Below are 18,342 nucleotides of genomic sequence, written 5' to 3'. Positions count from 1 at the left end.
GAGCTTGTGTGTTCGGGGCAAACTATACTGATCAAACGCACTAATAAGCATTTTCTACCTCCACCACTCAGACACACAAAACCTATCCTGTAGATATATAGGTTGCAAATATAGAAAGGCCTTTAAAGTGACTCTGTACCCATAATCTAACCCCCCCAAACCACTTAAACCTTCGGATAGCTGCTTTTAATCCAAGATCTGTCCTAGGCTCCGTTCGGCAGGTGATGCAGTTATTGTCCTAAAAAACAACTTTTAAACTCCCCGCCCTCCTCATCATTAGGAATGCTCCAGGCAGATTGTCTCCTATTCATCAGCTGTGTGAATACTGAACACGGGCTGGATCGTTAAGCACCTGTACAATGTTCAGATAGGAGAAAATGTTCCAAATGAAAAGTTAGGGCACAGATACTCTAAGCCCTGGCTGTTGGGCACGGGCTGCAAGTTTAAAACTTGTCTTTTAGGACAATAACTGCATCACCTGCCGAACAGACCTCAGGACAGATCTTGGATTAAAAGCAGCTATCTAAAGGGTTTGGGGGGGGGGGGGGGTCAGATTGTGGGTACAGAGTCGATTTAAATCCTATTTTCTGTGGCTTAACAGTGAATGATGTCACACAGCATGCCAGTTAAGGTGTCTATACACCTCCAATAACTGTTGGCCAAATGACAATTCAGCCGACAGTTATCTCCCCCATCCTCTCTATACACAGGAACATTAAACACAGCCAAGCAATACTCTGATCCCTATGGGAAGTGATGGGAAAGCCACAGCTCTGGCAATGGCTTATCTTTCTGAAAATAAAGGGGTGGGGCTTTAATGTTCCCATCATCATGCCCAACCCCTATCTTCACCTATATCAGCTTTTGGCAGAGTCTCAGGGGAGCCCCATACACTGTATACTGATAGCTGAACTCTCCATAACTGGCTGTTTCAGAAATATAAAGTGTATAGAGACCTTTAGTGAAGCTATTAGTATGTAGAAAAATTTGCTGAACTAAATAATCTGAAGCTTTATTCAAATTTATATTAGTTCCTGTTCATCAGGTTTCCATTTCTTTTTACTGACCAGAGTACAACGAAAGATTGTATTATTTTATTAAATTAAAAATCCAAATCTAACAAATCCATTATGAGCAAAAGGGATCTGTCAAAATCCATTAGGATCAGTTACAAAATGAATAATAATGAATCAGTCTTAATTGGCATATAACAGGCTGGACGGCAGCAGATAACAAATGAATATTTGCAAGCAATTTAAGATTCAATTACATTGTGAATCATACATAATAATAGATCCAAATACATACAGCAGACAAAAACTGTTTTTTTTTTTTTTCATAAATGATTTATTTAGGCCTGTCAATGCCCAAGACATATCAGCCCATCTAAGGATGAGCTTTTACTTTCTGTACAAAAGCTGTCAGGTAATGTATATAAAAAACTATTTCTCAGCAATACCGAGTCAGAACATTCTTGAATTTCTCTCAGCCATCCTTATTGGGATTACAAACAATGAGTTTTTTTATGTGTGATTGATTAGAATACAGGCAGCGTGGGTGCATGCTTAGGACCCAAGGCTGTGCAAACCCCCTGCCACCTTAATAGGCAGCATGCAATTTATGCATCACAACAAACAGTTAATCAACTTAGGCTTGTCAACTGAATGGTATAGTGCAAAAAAACAAGCTAAAATATACCTTTTATTAATTGTATTAAAAATAACAGCTGTAATTTATCAAAGAAATTCTCTTATACCATATCTCAACACTAGAAACAGGGATCCTGGCCAAGGTTACTACACTGAACCCTGATGGACTGTTGATAGCCATCCTAATCCTAGGTGGGGTGATCACCCTAAAAAGAGCAGTCCCGTTTTGGAGCCTAGGCCTGATATGCTTTTATGCACCCTGCTGTAAGGTAAGCACTAAATGGCCTGGTCCATTACGGCTTTCCCTTACCACCTGACCAACTCACCAGATAGACCAGATCCCTGTTCAGTATCATCTAAAAATACCCCTAACTAGGCATCAGTCTCAAGACTCCAGCAACCAGATTGTTGTATATAGATAATGCAAGATCTTAGTAGCCGAGATATTACTTAGATGAATGAATGATTTGTATTTGAAATAACATTGTTTTTACATCAAACTTTGCTTTTGTCAAAGAATCCACCTTTTGCAGCAATTACAGCATTGCACACCTTTGGCATTCTAGCTATTAATCTGTTGAGGTAAGCTGGAGAAATTGCACCCCACGCTTCTAGAAGCAGCTCCCACAAGTTGGATTGGTTGGATGGGCACTTCTGGCGTACCATACGGTCAAGCTGCTCCCACAACAGCTCAATGGGGTTCAGATCTGGTGACTGCGCTGGCTACTCCATTACCGATAGAATACCAGCTGCCTGCTTCTGCTGTAAATAGTTCTTGCACAATTTGGAGGTGTGTTTAGGGTCATTGTCCTGTTGTAGGATGAAATTGGCTCCAATCAAGCGCTGCCCACTGGGTATGGCATGGCGTTGCAAAATTGAGTGATAGCCTTCCTTATTCAGAATCCCTTTTACCCTGTACAAATCTCCCTCCTTACCAGCATCAAAGCAACCCCAGACCATCACATTACCTCCACCATGCTCAACAGATGGCGTCAGGCATTCTTCCAGCATCTTTTCATTTGTTCTGCGTCTCACAAACGTTCTTCTTAGTGATCCAAACACCTCAAACTTGGATTCATCCGTCCACAACACTTTTTTCCAGTCTTCCTCTGTCCAATGTCTGTGTTCTTTTGTCCATATTAATCTTTTTCTTTTATTGGCCAGTCTCAGATATGGCTTTTTCTTTGCCACTCTGCCCTGAAGCCCAAAATCCCGCAGCCGCCTCTTCACTGTAGATGTTGACACTGGTGTTTTGCGGGTACTATTTAATGAAGATGCCAGTTGGGGACCTGTGAGGCGTCTGTTTCTCAAACTAGAGACTCTAAAGTGCTTATCTTCTTACTTAGTTGTGCAACGCGGCCTCCCACTTCTTTTTCTACTCTGGTTAGAGCCTGTTTGTGCAGTCCTCTGAAGGGAGTAGTACACACCATTGTAGGAAATCTTCAATTTCTTAGCAATTTCTCGCATGGAATAGCCTTCATTTCTAAGAAAAAGAATAGACTGTCGAGTTTCAGATGAAAGTTCTCTTTTTCTGGCCATTTTGAGCGTTTAATTGACCCCACAAATGTGATGCCCCAGAAACACAATCTGCTAAAAGGAAGGTCAGTTTTGTAGCTTCTGTAACGAGCTAGTCTGTTTTCAGATGTGTGAATATGATTGCACAAGGGTTTTCTAATCATCAATTAGCCTTCTGAGCCAATGAGCAAACACTTTGTACCATTAGAACACTGGAGTGATAGTTGCTGGAAATGGGCCTCTATACACCTATGTAGATATTGCACCAAAAACCAGACATTTGCAGCTAGAATAGGCATTTACCACATTAGCAATGTATAGAGCGTATTTGTTTAAAGTTAGGACTAGTTAAAATTTATTATTTTATTTATTTAATTTATTAATTAAAGTACAGTGCTTTTCCTTCAAAAATAAGGACATTTCTATATGGCCCCCAAACTTTTGAACGGTAGTGTATATATATATATATATATATATATATTTTTTTTTTTTTTCTTTCTTTTTTTTTCCCCTTAAAATGCCTCAATCACACACAGTCACACCGAAGGACAAATTATTTTACTACAGGTGAGGTGTCAAAACAAAGAAAAAACAATTTGTTTCCCCTGCTTGTGACCATAGGCTTGGATGCGCTCGTGCCACACTTTCAGTTGCTTGCTTATACATTTAAATATTTTGCCACTGACATTTTGTGTTAGGCGTGGCGTTATTATTCATAACAACACCATACCTTATTTCTGATGTTGGGATATGGTATAAGAGAGATTCTTTAATATATTACGGCTGGCAGAGATCAGATTTTATCATTTTTGTCTTCCTGTCACCACCTCCTGCACCAGTAAAAAATATCTGACTTGACCGCTCATGGCAGTAGCTGGTGGAGGCTGGCAAAATTTTAACCAAAATTGATAGGGACCCCTGACAGTGACATCAATGCGTATGCCAGAATACCATAAATAGCCAACAGGTGCAGCATCTGCTTCTAGCTATCCAACAAGGCTTCCCCGACCCTGCCTGTCCTGTTTGCAAAAACACCTGAACTTACTATTTAGTTCCTTTTTGTAACCTCCATAAAATTAATGATGGAAGTAAAGATACATATAAATTACAGAACCAAAGAAGCACCATGAGCTACACTGTTCCTAAAACGTAGGAGTTGGACTTGGTTTTCATAATCCATGCCACCTTAGCTACTGCAACCAGGCTAGACACAATCCCTATGCTACGCACAGATGTAGGGTCTACAGTTGGGGCCCCACACTTATCACCTATTTAGGGCTTATCCTTTGGATATATTATAAATGTATGACATACTTATATTTATTGCATTTGTGAGAGGAGTTGTGCCACAATAGACATTTTACAGTGAAATGGTAAGGGGGTCTTTGACTTTAGTTCTAGTGATTTCTGGGAATCATGGCGACAGGCCTAGCTGAGAGTGCATGAGCAAAGAGCATAACCTAGGGCCTATGGTAGAGTAAATCTGATTAAGAATTATTTAATATATTGAAGAATTTAAATTCATTCATTTTTTGCTATGCTCTACTTACATAAACTTCCAGTATTTCATTTGTTGGTCCTTCTGCTAGAAATGATTCACCTGCAGTGCTTGAGATTTCATTTGGTCGCTTATATGTGAACATAGTTCCTCCACCTTCATATTTCCCAGGTCTGTCAATTGCCCAATTTCCATTAATGATTGATCTGCCAGAACGACTACGGAGAGCTAGTAAATAAAAAGATATTGAATTTTAAAACACCTAGTACTGTGCACTCAACAGTGACCAGAAGAGAAAAAAAAAATACATATAAAGGATCAAAACAATTGAATATGTATTAGTGTGCAAAAAATATTACAGTAATAGACTTACATGGTTAAAACATGAAAATAAAAGATGTATTAAAACAGTAGACATGAGAACTGAACACCTTCAAGCATACCTGTCATGAAGTTCGCTGGGCCCAATGAGCGTGCAATCCATTTGCTGCAGGAAGTTTGGCTATCCATGGTGACAGCCATGCAAGGTTGGTACTGTGCACAACCCATGTTTGGATTCAATTGAGGTATTGTGCATTACTGACCCGGCAGGGTCATCTCAATGGATACACAAATGTCTGGCAGCAAATGGGTTACAGGCCGACTTGGTCTTGTGTACTTCTTGACAGTACCATTTAAAGCGACTCTGTATGCACAATCTGACCCCCCCAAACCACTTGTACCTTCAGATTGCTGCTTTTAATCGAAGATCTGTCCTGGGGTCTGTTTGACAGGGGATGCAGTTATTGTCATAAAAACAACTTTTAATCCTGAAGCGCTGTGTCTAACGGCCGGGGTTTACATTTGTATATGCATTAGGCTGGCACCACCTCTCTGTCCTTCCTCCCCACCCTCCTCATCATTAGGAATGATCCAGGAACATTTACTGCTGTTTCAGCTTTGCACAGGTGTATTAACGATCCAGCCCATGTGCCGGGCTCACACAGCTGACGAATAGGAAGAAATCTGCCTGGAGCTAATGATGAGGAGGGCAAGGAGGAAGGACAGAGAGGGTGTGCCAGCCTTATGCATATACAAATGTAAGCCCCGGCTGTTAGACACAGCTCTGCCGGATTAAAAGTTGTTTTTATGACAATAACTGCATCCCCTGCCGAACGGACCCCAGGACAGGTCTTGGATTAAAAGCAGCTATCTGAAGGTACAAGCGGTTTGGGGGGGTCAGATTGTGGGTACAGAGTCGCTTTAAAGGCAGGCAAGTGGGTGCAGAAACTTAATAAAATATACTCGCCAGTCCTTGTGCCTCCGTAACGCCATTCCCAGGTCTCGCTAGCCGTAATTTTTGTCTGGAATCCGGGTACGTCACACACCCGGATCCTCCAGCTGTAATGTCAAGAACCTGGCTGATCAAATACCCAATCAGCCAGTCAGTGACTGGGGGAGTGCCCTGCTTTAGTCACTGATTGATTGAGCGGGCAATCGATCAACTGGAGTTTGTGATGTTGCAGCTGGAAGAGCCGGCGGCTGTCAACAAAACTCTCGGAAGCAGCATGACAAGGCCTGAGGATAGGTAAGTATACTTTGTTTATTATGTTCCCCCACCCCCTGCCTTCCTGTCTTTTTTTTTTTTTTTTTTTTCACGACTTCTCATTTAATAGATAATAGTACCAATATGGGAAACATCCAGGACTGTAACGCATAGGCCTAGATTTACTAATGTGTCTGTTCAACACTTTCGGCTTGTTCTTAGTTATTTTGTGATACTCAGGTTTTTCCACCACTTGCATTTTTTCCCATGTGGCATTTGTGCGCTAAATGTTTTTGGTTTTTTTTGCCACAAAAATGTCATGTCATTACTCCTGACTACTTTCTAGTTTGATCTTTGGAACAAATGCGTCAGATAGTGGTGCATAAATCTGTCACACAATATATTACTTTGAAGATATAGACAGACAGTGTACAAAGATCAGACGAGTAATGCCTACATTACCATAGTCCATGCACCATAATAGTAATTGATCAGTGAGGTCCTGATGTCAAGCATCCCAGATAATATGCTGCTTGGCAGAGTTGCAGTTGCCAGGTCTACACTGTGAATAAAGCCAGAAGCAGCTGGCTTTCTTCCCTGAATTACTGCAGCTCAGCTCCCACTCACTTCAATGGGTGTTTAGCTACAGTGTTCCAACATGGCCAATACAAAATGAATGGCACCATATGCTTCCAGCTCTGTTCACAATGTAGATTTGGCCAATGCAGCTCTGCCAAACAGGTGATCAGTGAAGGTGGCAGGCTTAGACAATAAAAAGAAATTCGGCTGTGGACATTAAGATATTGACATTTTTGAGGTTAGCCCATAACATAATGAAAATTTAATTTTCTTTTAGTGGAAAAAAAACTATATCTACCAAAACACATAAAATACTAGTCTTTCAAATATTGCCTAGACATTATATACTACACACCCAAATTGAGGGCCAAAAGCCCAAAACAACTCACCCTGACTAAACCCTATAATAAAACGTAACTTTTACTGGCTTCTTAATAAAAAGTAAAGTAAACTAATAGCTTAAAAACCCACACCACCAAGCTATCTGTGCACTATATCTATACTGTGTATACTTTGAAGGTAATCACTGACAGTGAGGTAGCTGCAGTCTACCACTGTCACTAGTATCAATCACTTATAACTAATGATATGCATGGTGGAGCGATTATAAAATTTACACCGCACAGCCCCTCAACTAGTTTCACCCATCACGTGGGCGTCATCAGGAGGAGGGCTTATTGTCATATTGTCTTATTGTCTGCAACCTATTCACATCCTACTGTTTACTGTTCGGTAAGTTGCTGATAAATTTTGGGTCACTTCTAGATATCAGCAAGCATCCACTCAAGTATCGGGCTACTCGAAAATACTGTGTATTTAGCGTATTTAGTGGATAGCCTCCATTAAATGGTGGCCATCTGCTCAATTTTAACAGCAGTGAACATAGCCTTTCTGTGTTTTCAATCCACTCCTGGTTTTGGTTAAAAAATACTGACCAAAAATACTATGTGGGAACATAGCCTAATTCTGTATATACTTTATTCACATACCTTGTAATCTGAAATAGACATAATATTATTCACACATCTAATAAACACTCCACTTCCTGTTTTAATATTGATAGTTGATATGTATTTGTTAATAAGTCTTTCTCCTATCTTGTAATAGGACCACGTCTATAGGATTGCATTCTCAACCTCGATAATGGGAATTTTATGTAACTCTCTCACATCATTTTTACCCAGTAAGATGAGCAATTATTGTATCAGCTGAACGACTAAACATATGTACACAGTGAGGACAGAAGACGACTAGACAAGCCGTGGGTACTTCAGGAGGGAACTTTAGAATCATGTCTGGATAATTTGCGATCTTATCTTATTGCATAAAACACGAAGAAACTAGAGTATGTGGGAAAGAGCACTGTGCCTATTTTACTAACTACCCAATTCTGTAGAGATGGACAACTGAAAAGTATGGGATTTCATGTCACTTGTTCATGTATTTGTTTCTAAATGCATATCCTTCCTTGAAAAAGCTGATTCTAACATTTTAAAGTCTCATCTAATAACCTTGATTCCTTTTATGTTGTCTCCATTCTATGTTGTTTAAAAGAACACAGGTTTAACCCCTGTGTATATATCTTGTTGGGGCATATGAATGTCATAGAGGATGGTCCCTAGTGACCCCCCAGTAATAGTGCAATAGAAAACATGTCTTCATGTGACAATGACAACATGCAGAGGCAGCTAACAGAAATCGGAGGATAGTTTGCAGTAATATACAAACAATTTCATAATATTTGGTGTAAAATGTAGCCAGTATTAAACTACTATTCTGTGAAATGATGATGTGCAGTGATAGTTTGGCTACATTCACACATCCATAATATCTGACGGCATTCATTTGAACGGCCCCGTTCATTCGCCCATAAGTGTTACAAGGTCATGATCTCAACAGTCCCAGGGAAGGGGGATTTGAACACTTATCGAATATTTGGCGTACTATTCGATAATATTCGATACTATCGAATATCTTACTATTCGATCAAATTTCTATTCGATCGAACAGTATTCGCTCATCACTAATAGGAAAATGTCTCAAAGGACTGTCTTGATGGTTTACTTTTGGTTTGAAATCTAGGCCCACTAGGGGAAAGGTAGCTTTCTCCTATTTACTCTGAAATAAACTATTTGATGTCATTACTGTTTACATGGAACAAAATGTTACCAGGTTGTCCTCAGCACTGGCCCATCATACTGTTGTCTATTTTCTAAGTATAAAATATACATTTTATGAAAAAACAGCAATGACAATATGAAAATGTCCTTTTCAGAACATATATAATTAAAGGCTTACATTTCTTACTAATGCATTAAGTACTTACCAAAATAACATTGCATTAAAAAAAAGGTTTTAAATAGATGCAGGTATGTGGTAATTATAATACCTTTTACAATTAACTTTTACATTTAATGAAGCTTGGTATTATACAATTAATAAGAAATTATATACACCAGAATGCATCTCACTGCAAAGTGACACTTGCCCCAGGTGTTGAGAAAAGGGCACAATGCCAAGCGCAGCGCACCTTCAGCATCTGGCACATTTAGTGGTTATACTACACTGTGCATTATTATACCTTCACTCCTCTCTCACATGTTACTGTAACTGATGTTTAATTAGGCAAATGAAGATTAGAACACAGGCAACAAATACATCAGAGATTTTCTCTATCTCATGTAGTTACTGAAAGCACTTGTCTCACAATGTGATTATGTAAACAGAAATTTTACTAAAAACGGCTTTAGGGATCCTTTATACACACATTTTTATGACATTCTTCAATGCTTATTAAAAGGCCAAAAGTTTGATGCTGATCCTTTGGTGGCATTTTATTTTAAAACAGTCAAATAGGTATTGTAGCCATAGGCTAAAAATTTATATTGCACAATGCCTCTCCCAAAGTAGAAAAAAGCTTACATCACAACTGTCCCTCTCCATTGTCTCTGTCCAGTTTTCTTATCTTTTTTTTGTTCTGCTTCTGAGATGAGTACTTGCCAGTTCAGACAGACAGGACACTGTGTCAGCCAGAAAGAGGAGAGGAAACAGGGGCAGCAGAGGATCAGAGCTAGGCAAGTATATTTTTTTTCTATTTTGTAAGGGGCCTAGCACAAAATCTATTCTTAAGCAAAGTGCCAGAATACCCCTTTAAAACTTTTTTTTTTCCCCAATTTCAAATTCTGTAAATATTTTAATGGTTAACCTAAAGGGGTTATCCAGTCTCCAGAAAAAGTACAGCCACTTTCTTGCACAAACCCAGATTGTGTGGAGTATTACAATTCAGCTCCATTCACTTCAATGAAGCTGCAAAGCCACACCCAAACTGACAATGTACTAAAGTACACAGCACTCAGCATTTACAGTATTTACAGTACTGACCAAGACTTTTCTCTGCAATATCTGCCAGGCCAATCCTTGTTCCATCTTGACAATGGCCTCTCTACAAACTCCCTATGTGTATTGTCCCACAGAGTAAGGCCAACATCTTCAAAAATTGTCTGCAACTGCAGATCCACAATGGCAGACACATTTAAAACATATTGATTTAATGTGTTTATTCACACATCTGTAATTTTTGCGGATCCATGAATAGGCAATGATTCAGTCAGTGCCAGTGTTTAGAATGTAGCGGTCCATGAGCTTCGCATTGCAGGTCCGCGATTGTGGATATTGCTCTAGGATGTGAGAATGAGGTCTTATTGTGCACATTTTGTACCCCCATAGAGTAGTTAGGCTCCTCTGTGCCCCCATACAGTACTTAAATCCACCTTTATACTACCATACATTATGTCTCCTTTTTATGGCAATGAATGAATATGATAAGGTACACAAGAGGGTATAACAATGCAAATAACCTAATCAGTTTGCAGCAATTTAATTTTATTTCATGTCTTAAAAAGAATTGCTGTGCATACTGTATGTTGTTAGAAGCAATGTTTTGAGCATATGCCCCTTATCAGGCTAAACAAGTTACCATGTACACTTTACCTACCTATTTACTATAAAAAGATATGCATATTTTGCTTTTTGAGACACAGCAGTGGGTGTGGGGGAAATGGTTCCAAACTAACTGCTGCAAATTAACAATTAGGAGTGCCAGCTCATAAGTCCTTTTGATAACATTGGTGGCTTTTTAGGTGAACCACAAGGGCCTGACACCAATTACTTGCAGTAAGTTTGGATCTGTGTTGCATTATCATTATAATATATTGTTATAATAAATGTAGTCAGGGACTATAAAGCCCCCCAAAGTGCTGTAACGATAATCACATACACTGGCTCTAAAATATTCCCTAATGGATCACTTTTGACTTAAGTTTTCCCTCAGCTTTTTACCACTAGCTAGAAATAAAAATGTGAGGACTGGACCTATTGAATGTGAATAGTTGGCCACACATGATTTGTATAACATTTTCTAGTTATCATGATCATCCCCGAGGCAAACTCATGAATATTTCCGAGCATTTTTGGAATTTTTGCACCATATATGAGGAACTTCAAATGATAATATCTGTTTAAGACAACACAGGATTTTATAGCTGCACAGATCCTACTCGCATCACAGTGGGTGTTCGCCACAAGGCAAAGGCTTCATATTGCCAAGGTACATTAAATTCCATAAACCATTGCAGGATCAATGAGAAATATAAATTTAAAGTGAGACTGCTAAGGCTGGATGAGAAATTAATTATATGATTGAATAGTTAAAATCTTTTAATGAAAACCCCAGGCCTGAAGTTTTAAGAAGGTTAACATTGTAAATTCAAAAATGTGTCCATTTATTCAGGTTCTCAAACTAAGGAAATTACACTCTAATTTTAAAATTATGTGTTCAATCAGAGTGGAAAATTAAAATTAATGTGGCAAGAATTTGGACTGTGCACTCGGGAGGTCTTAGGATCAAGTAGTTCATTCAATAAAACTTCCTAGCAATTGCAGAAATAAAACTTGTTACTGAATCCAATTATATCTAAGATAAAATGAATTAAGCAAGCAATAAAACTTCCACATGTGGAGTCTTCAATAGCTGGGCTCTAAAGGCAGTGCAATATATTACCATGTCAGGATTTAGAAAAATAACAAGTGTAGATTTTTGAAAGTTTTACTATCAATAAGAACAACAAATCCTAACATCTAGTACAAATAACTGAAATTCTTGCTAGTTCCTTTTATGTAAAGCGTGTATTTATTTTGGTTGTTCCTTAAAAAGACATCATAAAAGCCATTCCGTTGTTTGGCTTGTATGTAGCAACTAAAGCAATTTACAGTCTTTACAGACTTTGACTAGCCAAGATAGACAACCACTTGGCTCAGAGAATTTAAAATATCTTGGTATATTGATTACCCCTAACAAGGCTGTTGGCTTTTATTTCTTGGCAAGATAAAAATAGTGAAAAATAATGATGATAATAATAATATTAAAAATAATAATATTAATAAAAATAATAATTAGAGACGAGCAAAGCAAATCCAGCAAAGCTCATCTCTAAGAAGGGATAATGCCGCCGCCAGTGATTGGCTGATCAGACCATGTCTTAAGAGTGACAGTCCACTCAGCCAATCACTGGCCGCAAAGCTGTCCCCCAGTCAGTCATTGCCTGAGCGGGCTGAAGGCAGCTGAAGACATGGCAGAGGACAGTGGGAGAGTGTGGACAGGTAAGTATAGCTTTGTCATCACAAACCAAAGTTTTCAAAAATTTCACAGACCATAACAATCCAAACATATTTTTGCTTTTAACGCTTTTGAGTGTGACATTTACAAATATGTTCTTTAACTTACATAGTCGTTCAATATCTGAACATTTTTACAGTACTACTGGTGTAGTGACATAGTGTAAAATAATGTTACGGTACTTTGTCAGGAAATGCACTGTATATTCTATACATGGCCAACCAGTGGCAGTGATATCTATAGTAGTCTGTTGGATTTTGCTGTCCCCACCTCCTGTGGAGAGAGAGAAGTATAACCATCCCTCTACTGTGCCTTTTCTCACGTCTGGGAAAGGCAGTGTCAAATGGTTGCAAGAAAATGTCAGTAATAGCCATCAATTAATGATATTAGCAATAATAGCAATTCATTGTATACAGTATATTGTTCCTATCTGCATTTATAAAGTGTATACAATTCTTAGCCATTGGGCTAAAATGGAAACTTGTACTGTACATATTCCTGTGGACAATAAAAGCAACTTCACCTCTCCTTTATGTATGATACCACATACCAAGATTTTTTGCAGGAGCAGCCAGTTTGATAGGAGGCAATTAAACCATCCAGGAAAAAAGAGAGGGTTGGAATGAACAAGAAACTGCTCATGGCTTCTGAACTGCATTTTGAGAAAAGCAGCTTTACAAGACAAATGGAACTTTGTACTGTGTTTTTCATGGCAGATATGTCTCATTCTTTCAACATTTTTCATCCCAACAGAGACTGACATCATAGATATAAATCTTTTTCTTAAGCTTAAAATAATATTCATTACATTCATATTCTCTCCAGCACTTGGCATTGGTCACTGGAAACTATACAACCTAACATTTATTCAGTGAGTTTTAATTGGGCTCCTGGGTAACAGCAGTTAAAGGCAACTTCATGGACAACAACATAAGAGACAACCAGAACGATGAAAAAGAGTGCATTATTGTTGATATAGCAAAAATATATATATTTATATAGCAAAATATAATGGTCCTAAAAAGTCAACAGGACAACAGACTGAGCACTACAATTCGAAACTCACTCTTTACAACAGCGTCATTTCAGGGTTATCATAGTTATATTCTCAGGTGGGAATATGTTTCCAAGTCATCAGAGTAATTAGTGGTCTTCATTAACAAGTCTCTCAAATTTACATACTGTACAAGAGAGAACTATCACTGACTCCGAGACACTTTCCCAGCCAAAGATGCAAACATAGTTTATCTTGAATAGTACAGCTGTTAGTAGGTCATTGTGATAAGGGAGCCCAGGGTTGAGGCAGCATAAAACTAGTGACAGGTTCCTAATAATAATAATAATAACAACAACAACAACAACAACAACAACAACTATTATTATTATTATTATTATTATTATTATTATTATTATTATTATTATATATTTATATACCATGAACAGATGACAGATTCCTTTTTATTCTATTAATCACTTGAAAACAGAAGAGTCAGGGGCTTCCACTCAGCACAATATAGATTTTCAAAATACTGCAAAAATCTGTAGGATGCATCAACAGACATTAAAAAGTCTGTTTTATAAAACTCTATCAGAAGAGAACTCAAATGGATTTCTAGAAAAGCATTATGCTTGGATAAGACCACCATGCAGGGTGTTAAAATGCTTCCCTTCAGCTGTTGCAAAGCTACCATTCCCATCATCCCTGGCATGATGGTAATTGTAGTTTTTCAACAGCTGAAAAGCTACACCTTTAACACCCCTACCCCAAAGCAAGAAGACTAAACATCTGGCTATAAGTAGCAGACCCTGAACAGAACCTGACCACTGCTCGGAGATAGGAGAATAGGGAATAGTCTAATATCCTCTCATGTGCATTTTGCATTTTTTTCTTTTAAGTTGAAGACCTTGAAGAAAAAATGACAGAAAATACTCACATATATGTATACATGCATTAGTTTTTGTTTTGTCTTTTAACCATTGGAAGTCTATAAGAGAAAAATTAAATTGTCAGAGCAATTGCCCCTAGCAACCAGATTCCATCTTTCATTTTCCAAAAAGTCTGTGAAATCTGATTGGTTGCTAAGGGCAACAAAGCCAGTTTAACTTTACACCATGTTTAATAAATCTCCCCCAATTATGTCCTTTAGTACAAGGGGTCCTTTTTTGTGGCCTAGAGCTTTGTAACTGTGGTCCACCATAAAACATGTTAGAATCTGTTTAAGACATAAGTGCCCAGAAAAGGTTAATGGCTGTATCTTTTAGGGTTGTTAAAGTTTGAGGGCTGTCACAGTGTCAGACATTCAGACATGCCCTGTTTTTGTAATACTCTAGCTTCAATGTTTTAAGTCTCTGATTATTGCTTCCTCCAGGCCTGCTGCCATGTCATCCATTTTGTTTTCCTAGGCTGCAACGTGAGAGCCAAGATTTTGCAGCTGCTTCATAAAGTCAGCTACTGCTTTGGAAAGTTATGTGGTGGACAACTTTTTTATGTTCATATAAAGTTCTGTCGGAACAGACCCAGCTGTGGATGTATCTACAAGTGGATCTTGTTCAGAGGGCACTAGTGAGTTGGTGCTGTCATGAGGGGAGACACTCTCTGTTATGGTGGAAAGTCACAGTGTCCACAGTATACAGTGTGTACTTCGGCTCTCATTACATGTCACTTAAAAAAAAAATACTTGCACTCACTAAAAAATAATTCAGAAGAATTTTCTCTTACAAGAGACATACTGACAGGTCCTCGCTAAAGGGGTTACCCAACGATTTACTGGAGGACAGGGGATAAGTGTATGATCTTGGAGGGTCCTATCAGTCATATAGTAAAAAGAAGTACCCAGTTCTCCTTATGGAATGGGGCAGCGGTGATTTGTGCCACTGTTCCATTGTCTATGGAAACAGCTGAACACAGTGCTACATAGATCGATTATCAGCTGGTAGCAATGCCTACAGTATTTATCTTAATCATCCTGCTAAAAAGGCCAGGAATCAGATGATTGTCGGCAAATTACATATTTTGGACAACCATTAAAAGCATCACTAGTTGCCGCACATCTTTCCACGTTAACAATAATTGTGTGCCCGACAATGATGAAATTAATGGGCTGCATGAACAATCCAGAGATCCTTCATGTGGCCTAGCTGCACAATTGATCGAGCCTCTGAAAATGAGTGACAGTCTTGCACCAATCAACACTCTTTTGTGGCCTTAGGATACTACTAAACAAATTGATTATCGGCCATTACGTCCGATAATCGCTTTGTGCAATAGCTCATGACATGCATGATGTTGGCTGATCGCTGGTTTACAACAGGAACCAAAATCCTGATGCCGATAGCGACGATCTGCTGGCTGTCGCTGTGTGTAATAGAGGTGTCAGCAGCAGACCGCTTCTATCTTCTATCTAAAGATAATCCGGACAGTCTCTCCCGCAGCTTCCTGCGGCCAGGTCGGCGCTCTCTTGCTCCTATAGATCACACCATGTCATAAGGCCTTTATTTTGAGTCATATTAAAAGGACCTGAGTCTTAATCAATGGCGGACATATCACTTGTGTAGCAGGTTCAGCTGCACAGGGGCCCAGGCCAACAGGTAGGCCCTTCAGGTTTGAACTCTGAGCCTCAGCCTAGCGGGCCCCTCCACTGCCCCGGGCCCCGCCGCATAGGGGATATGTATTGTCCATCCACCCATGTACCAGGCACCTCATCGGATGTCCTGCCACCTGTTAGCTTCCAGCGCTGAGATGCCAGAAGCTCCGCCCCGCCCTGCATACTGCACTCGTCTATTGGATATATGAGCCACGGCCAGCCGCAGCGGCGCCACGCTCCTGTCTTGGGACGCGCACCAGTTACGTCACCTTGCGATCGTACATTGACAATCACGGCATTGGGCATCCTGATGACCTGGAGGACCTCTAGGGGGTAATGTTGGGTATTGTGTTCAGGGATTGAGGTCAGCCAGGATGGGCAGTGTGTGGATATGGGGGGGGGGGGGGTGCAGCCATAAATGCGGTGGCATGGTTTGCTTATTGGGGGGGGGGTGTCAAGGCAAATTTTTTGCACAGGGACCCTATGCAGTCTGTGTCCGCCACTGGTCTCAATTATGCGACAACACCTGTAAACACCTGTTTTTTGTCTACTGACAGACAGTACACAAAGTAACAGCCTATGATACAGATCTTTCTCCCAGTTTCCAGGTGTAAGCAATAAGTAGATTTTCATTAGATAAAAAACAGTATTAAAAGTACACAATAATATTAAACATTTACATATTCCATGAAAAACTTTTGAATCACTGTAAATTCCTTTCCACAGTGTGGCAGATACCAATGCCTTAAATGCCCAGGAGACATTGAAGACAAAATAGAAGTAAACACAGTACGCTAAATGAAAGGTACAATTACCATGTGCCTCATAAATAAAATAATTGCCTCTCAAATCTGTGTTTTCACAAGCAAAATGTAACTTTTCAGGCATAAACAGATTCTATATAAAACTCATCAGAAAAGCTCAGGAACCTATATTTATTTTAAAACATTATAGAAATAGTAAGATGCCACCAATTGAGGAATATCCACTGTGCACACAGTTCTTATACACTGATCAGCTATGATATTGTCCATCTGCTCCACTGGGGAGCAGATGAAGACCTCTGCTCCCTAGTGCTCACTTTCTGTGAATCCACATCTCTGAAGTAAGCCTTCTGAGACATCTAAGACATTGAGGGGGCATGCATATATCTTCTTGATCATTGACCAAGAATTTCACGGACTTCCAAAAACTGTATTAACGAACTTAAAAATGGAATAATGATGGATAAAATAATTTAAGAGCAGAAATTAGTTTTTTAAAGTGCAATTGATAATTTATGGGTAGGGACTAAGAGGGATATTTATGATTGTATCATTCTGGCGTACGCCACAGAAATGGTGAATATTCTAACATTCTCCATAGCATATGCCAGCCATAACCCCTACTCACCTGATGGGAAGGTGTGTGTGTGTGTGGGGGGGGAGGTGGATGGTGGGGACGAGACGTGGACTAATCCTGCACCTGATTTACCATGATTAGCGCCTGTTAGGAGGCAAAAATCTATATTTGCACAGGAGATGGCCCTTCCAGATTTACCTAAGAGGCGTGCACCTCTTAGTAAATCCACCAGAGGGAATTGGGGCAGGCCTAATTTAAAACGTATTGTCTTGAAGTGTCACTGTTGTCACAAAAAAACTTTTGACTTTCTCTCCTGGCTGTATGCCACGTGATAAGACAGCCTCATAAGGAAAGCCTAGGGGGCACGTCTTTTCTCACTGACACAGAGCAGTGAGTGGACCACACAATCACTACGGGTCTGAACACATGGGCCCTGACTGGTGAAAACTTTTGACATGTGTCTCTGACATTTCAAAAGTTTTTTTTTTGTAAAAACAGTGACACTTTAATAAATGTACCCTTAACAGTTCAATTTGAACCTATTTTAAAAGATTCACAGGAAGTGAGCTACTGATGTGTAAGTGACCCTTGAGCCACATGGACTCCACAAGACCTTTAAAGGTGCATCAAGATGTTGGCAGAAGATTGGAGTTATCTCTGATCCATTGCTTCAGTACTCAGCAGTGGAGATGAGCGAACCTTGGGCACGCTCAGGTTCATCCTAACCCAAACACTCTTTTGATTACAGGTGGTTAAAGAACTTGGAGGCAGCCTTAAGCCTGCCTGGACAACATGGATACAGCCATATTTCTAGGACTGCCTAGAGATGCATCCAACTTCTTTATCTAGCAGCAATCAAATGCAGAGTGTTTGGGTTTGAAGCCGAGCGTGCCCAAGGTTTGCTCATCTCTACTTTGCAGTAAAATATAGCTGATATCCACTGCATAAAAATTGTCCTCCTAAAATGAATGTGCGAC

At 39.5% G+C, this 18,342-nt stretch overlaps 1 protein-coding gene across 7 annotated transcripts in view; it reads right to left on the bottom strand.

Moving 5' to 3' along the window:
• The window catches only part of THSD4 (thrombospondin type 1 domain containing 4), a 527,908-nt gene that overhangs the window by 51,913 nt on the left and 457,653 nt on the right, over positions 1-18,342 (bottom strand). For all 7 annotated transcript variants that reach the window (XM_069982054.1, XM_069982070.1, XM_069982063.1 and 4 more), the window contains one exon: positions 4,715-4,890. In XM_069982054.1, the coding sequence (XP_069838155.1) occupies positions 4,715-4,890 (176 nt within the window). The remainder of the gene's footprint in view (positions 1-4,714; positions 4,891-18,342) is intronic.

Source organism: Dendropsophus ebraccatus, chromosome 1, assembly GCF_027789765.1.
Source record: "Dendropsophus ebraccatus isolate aDenEbr1 chromosome 1, aDenEbr1.pat, whole genome shotgun sequence".
Lineage (NCBI taxonomy): Eukaryota > Metazoa > Chordata > Amphibia > Anura > Hylidae > Dendropsophus > Dendropsophus ebraccatus.
The sequence above is the reverse complement of the archived record's forward strand: the minus strand, read 5'-3'. Positions and strand labels throughout refer to the sequence as shown.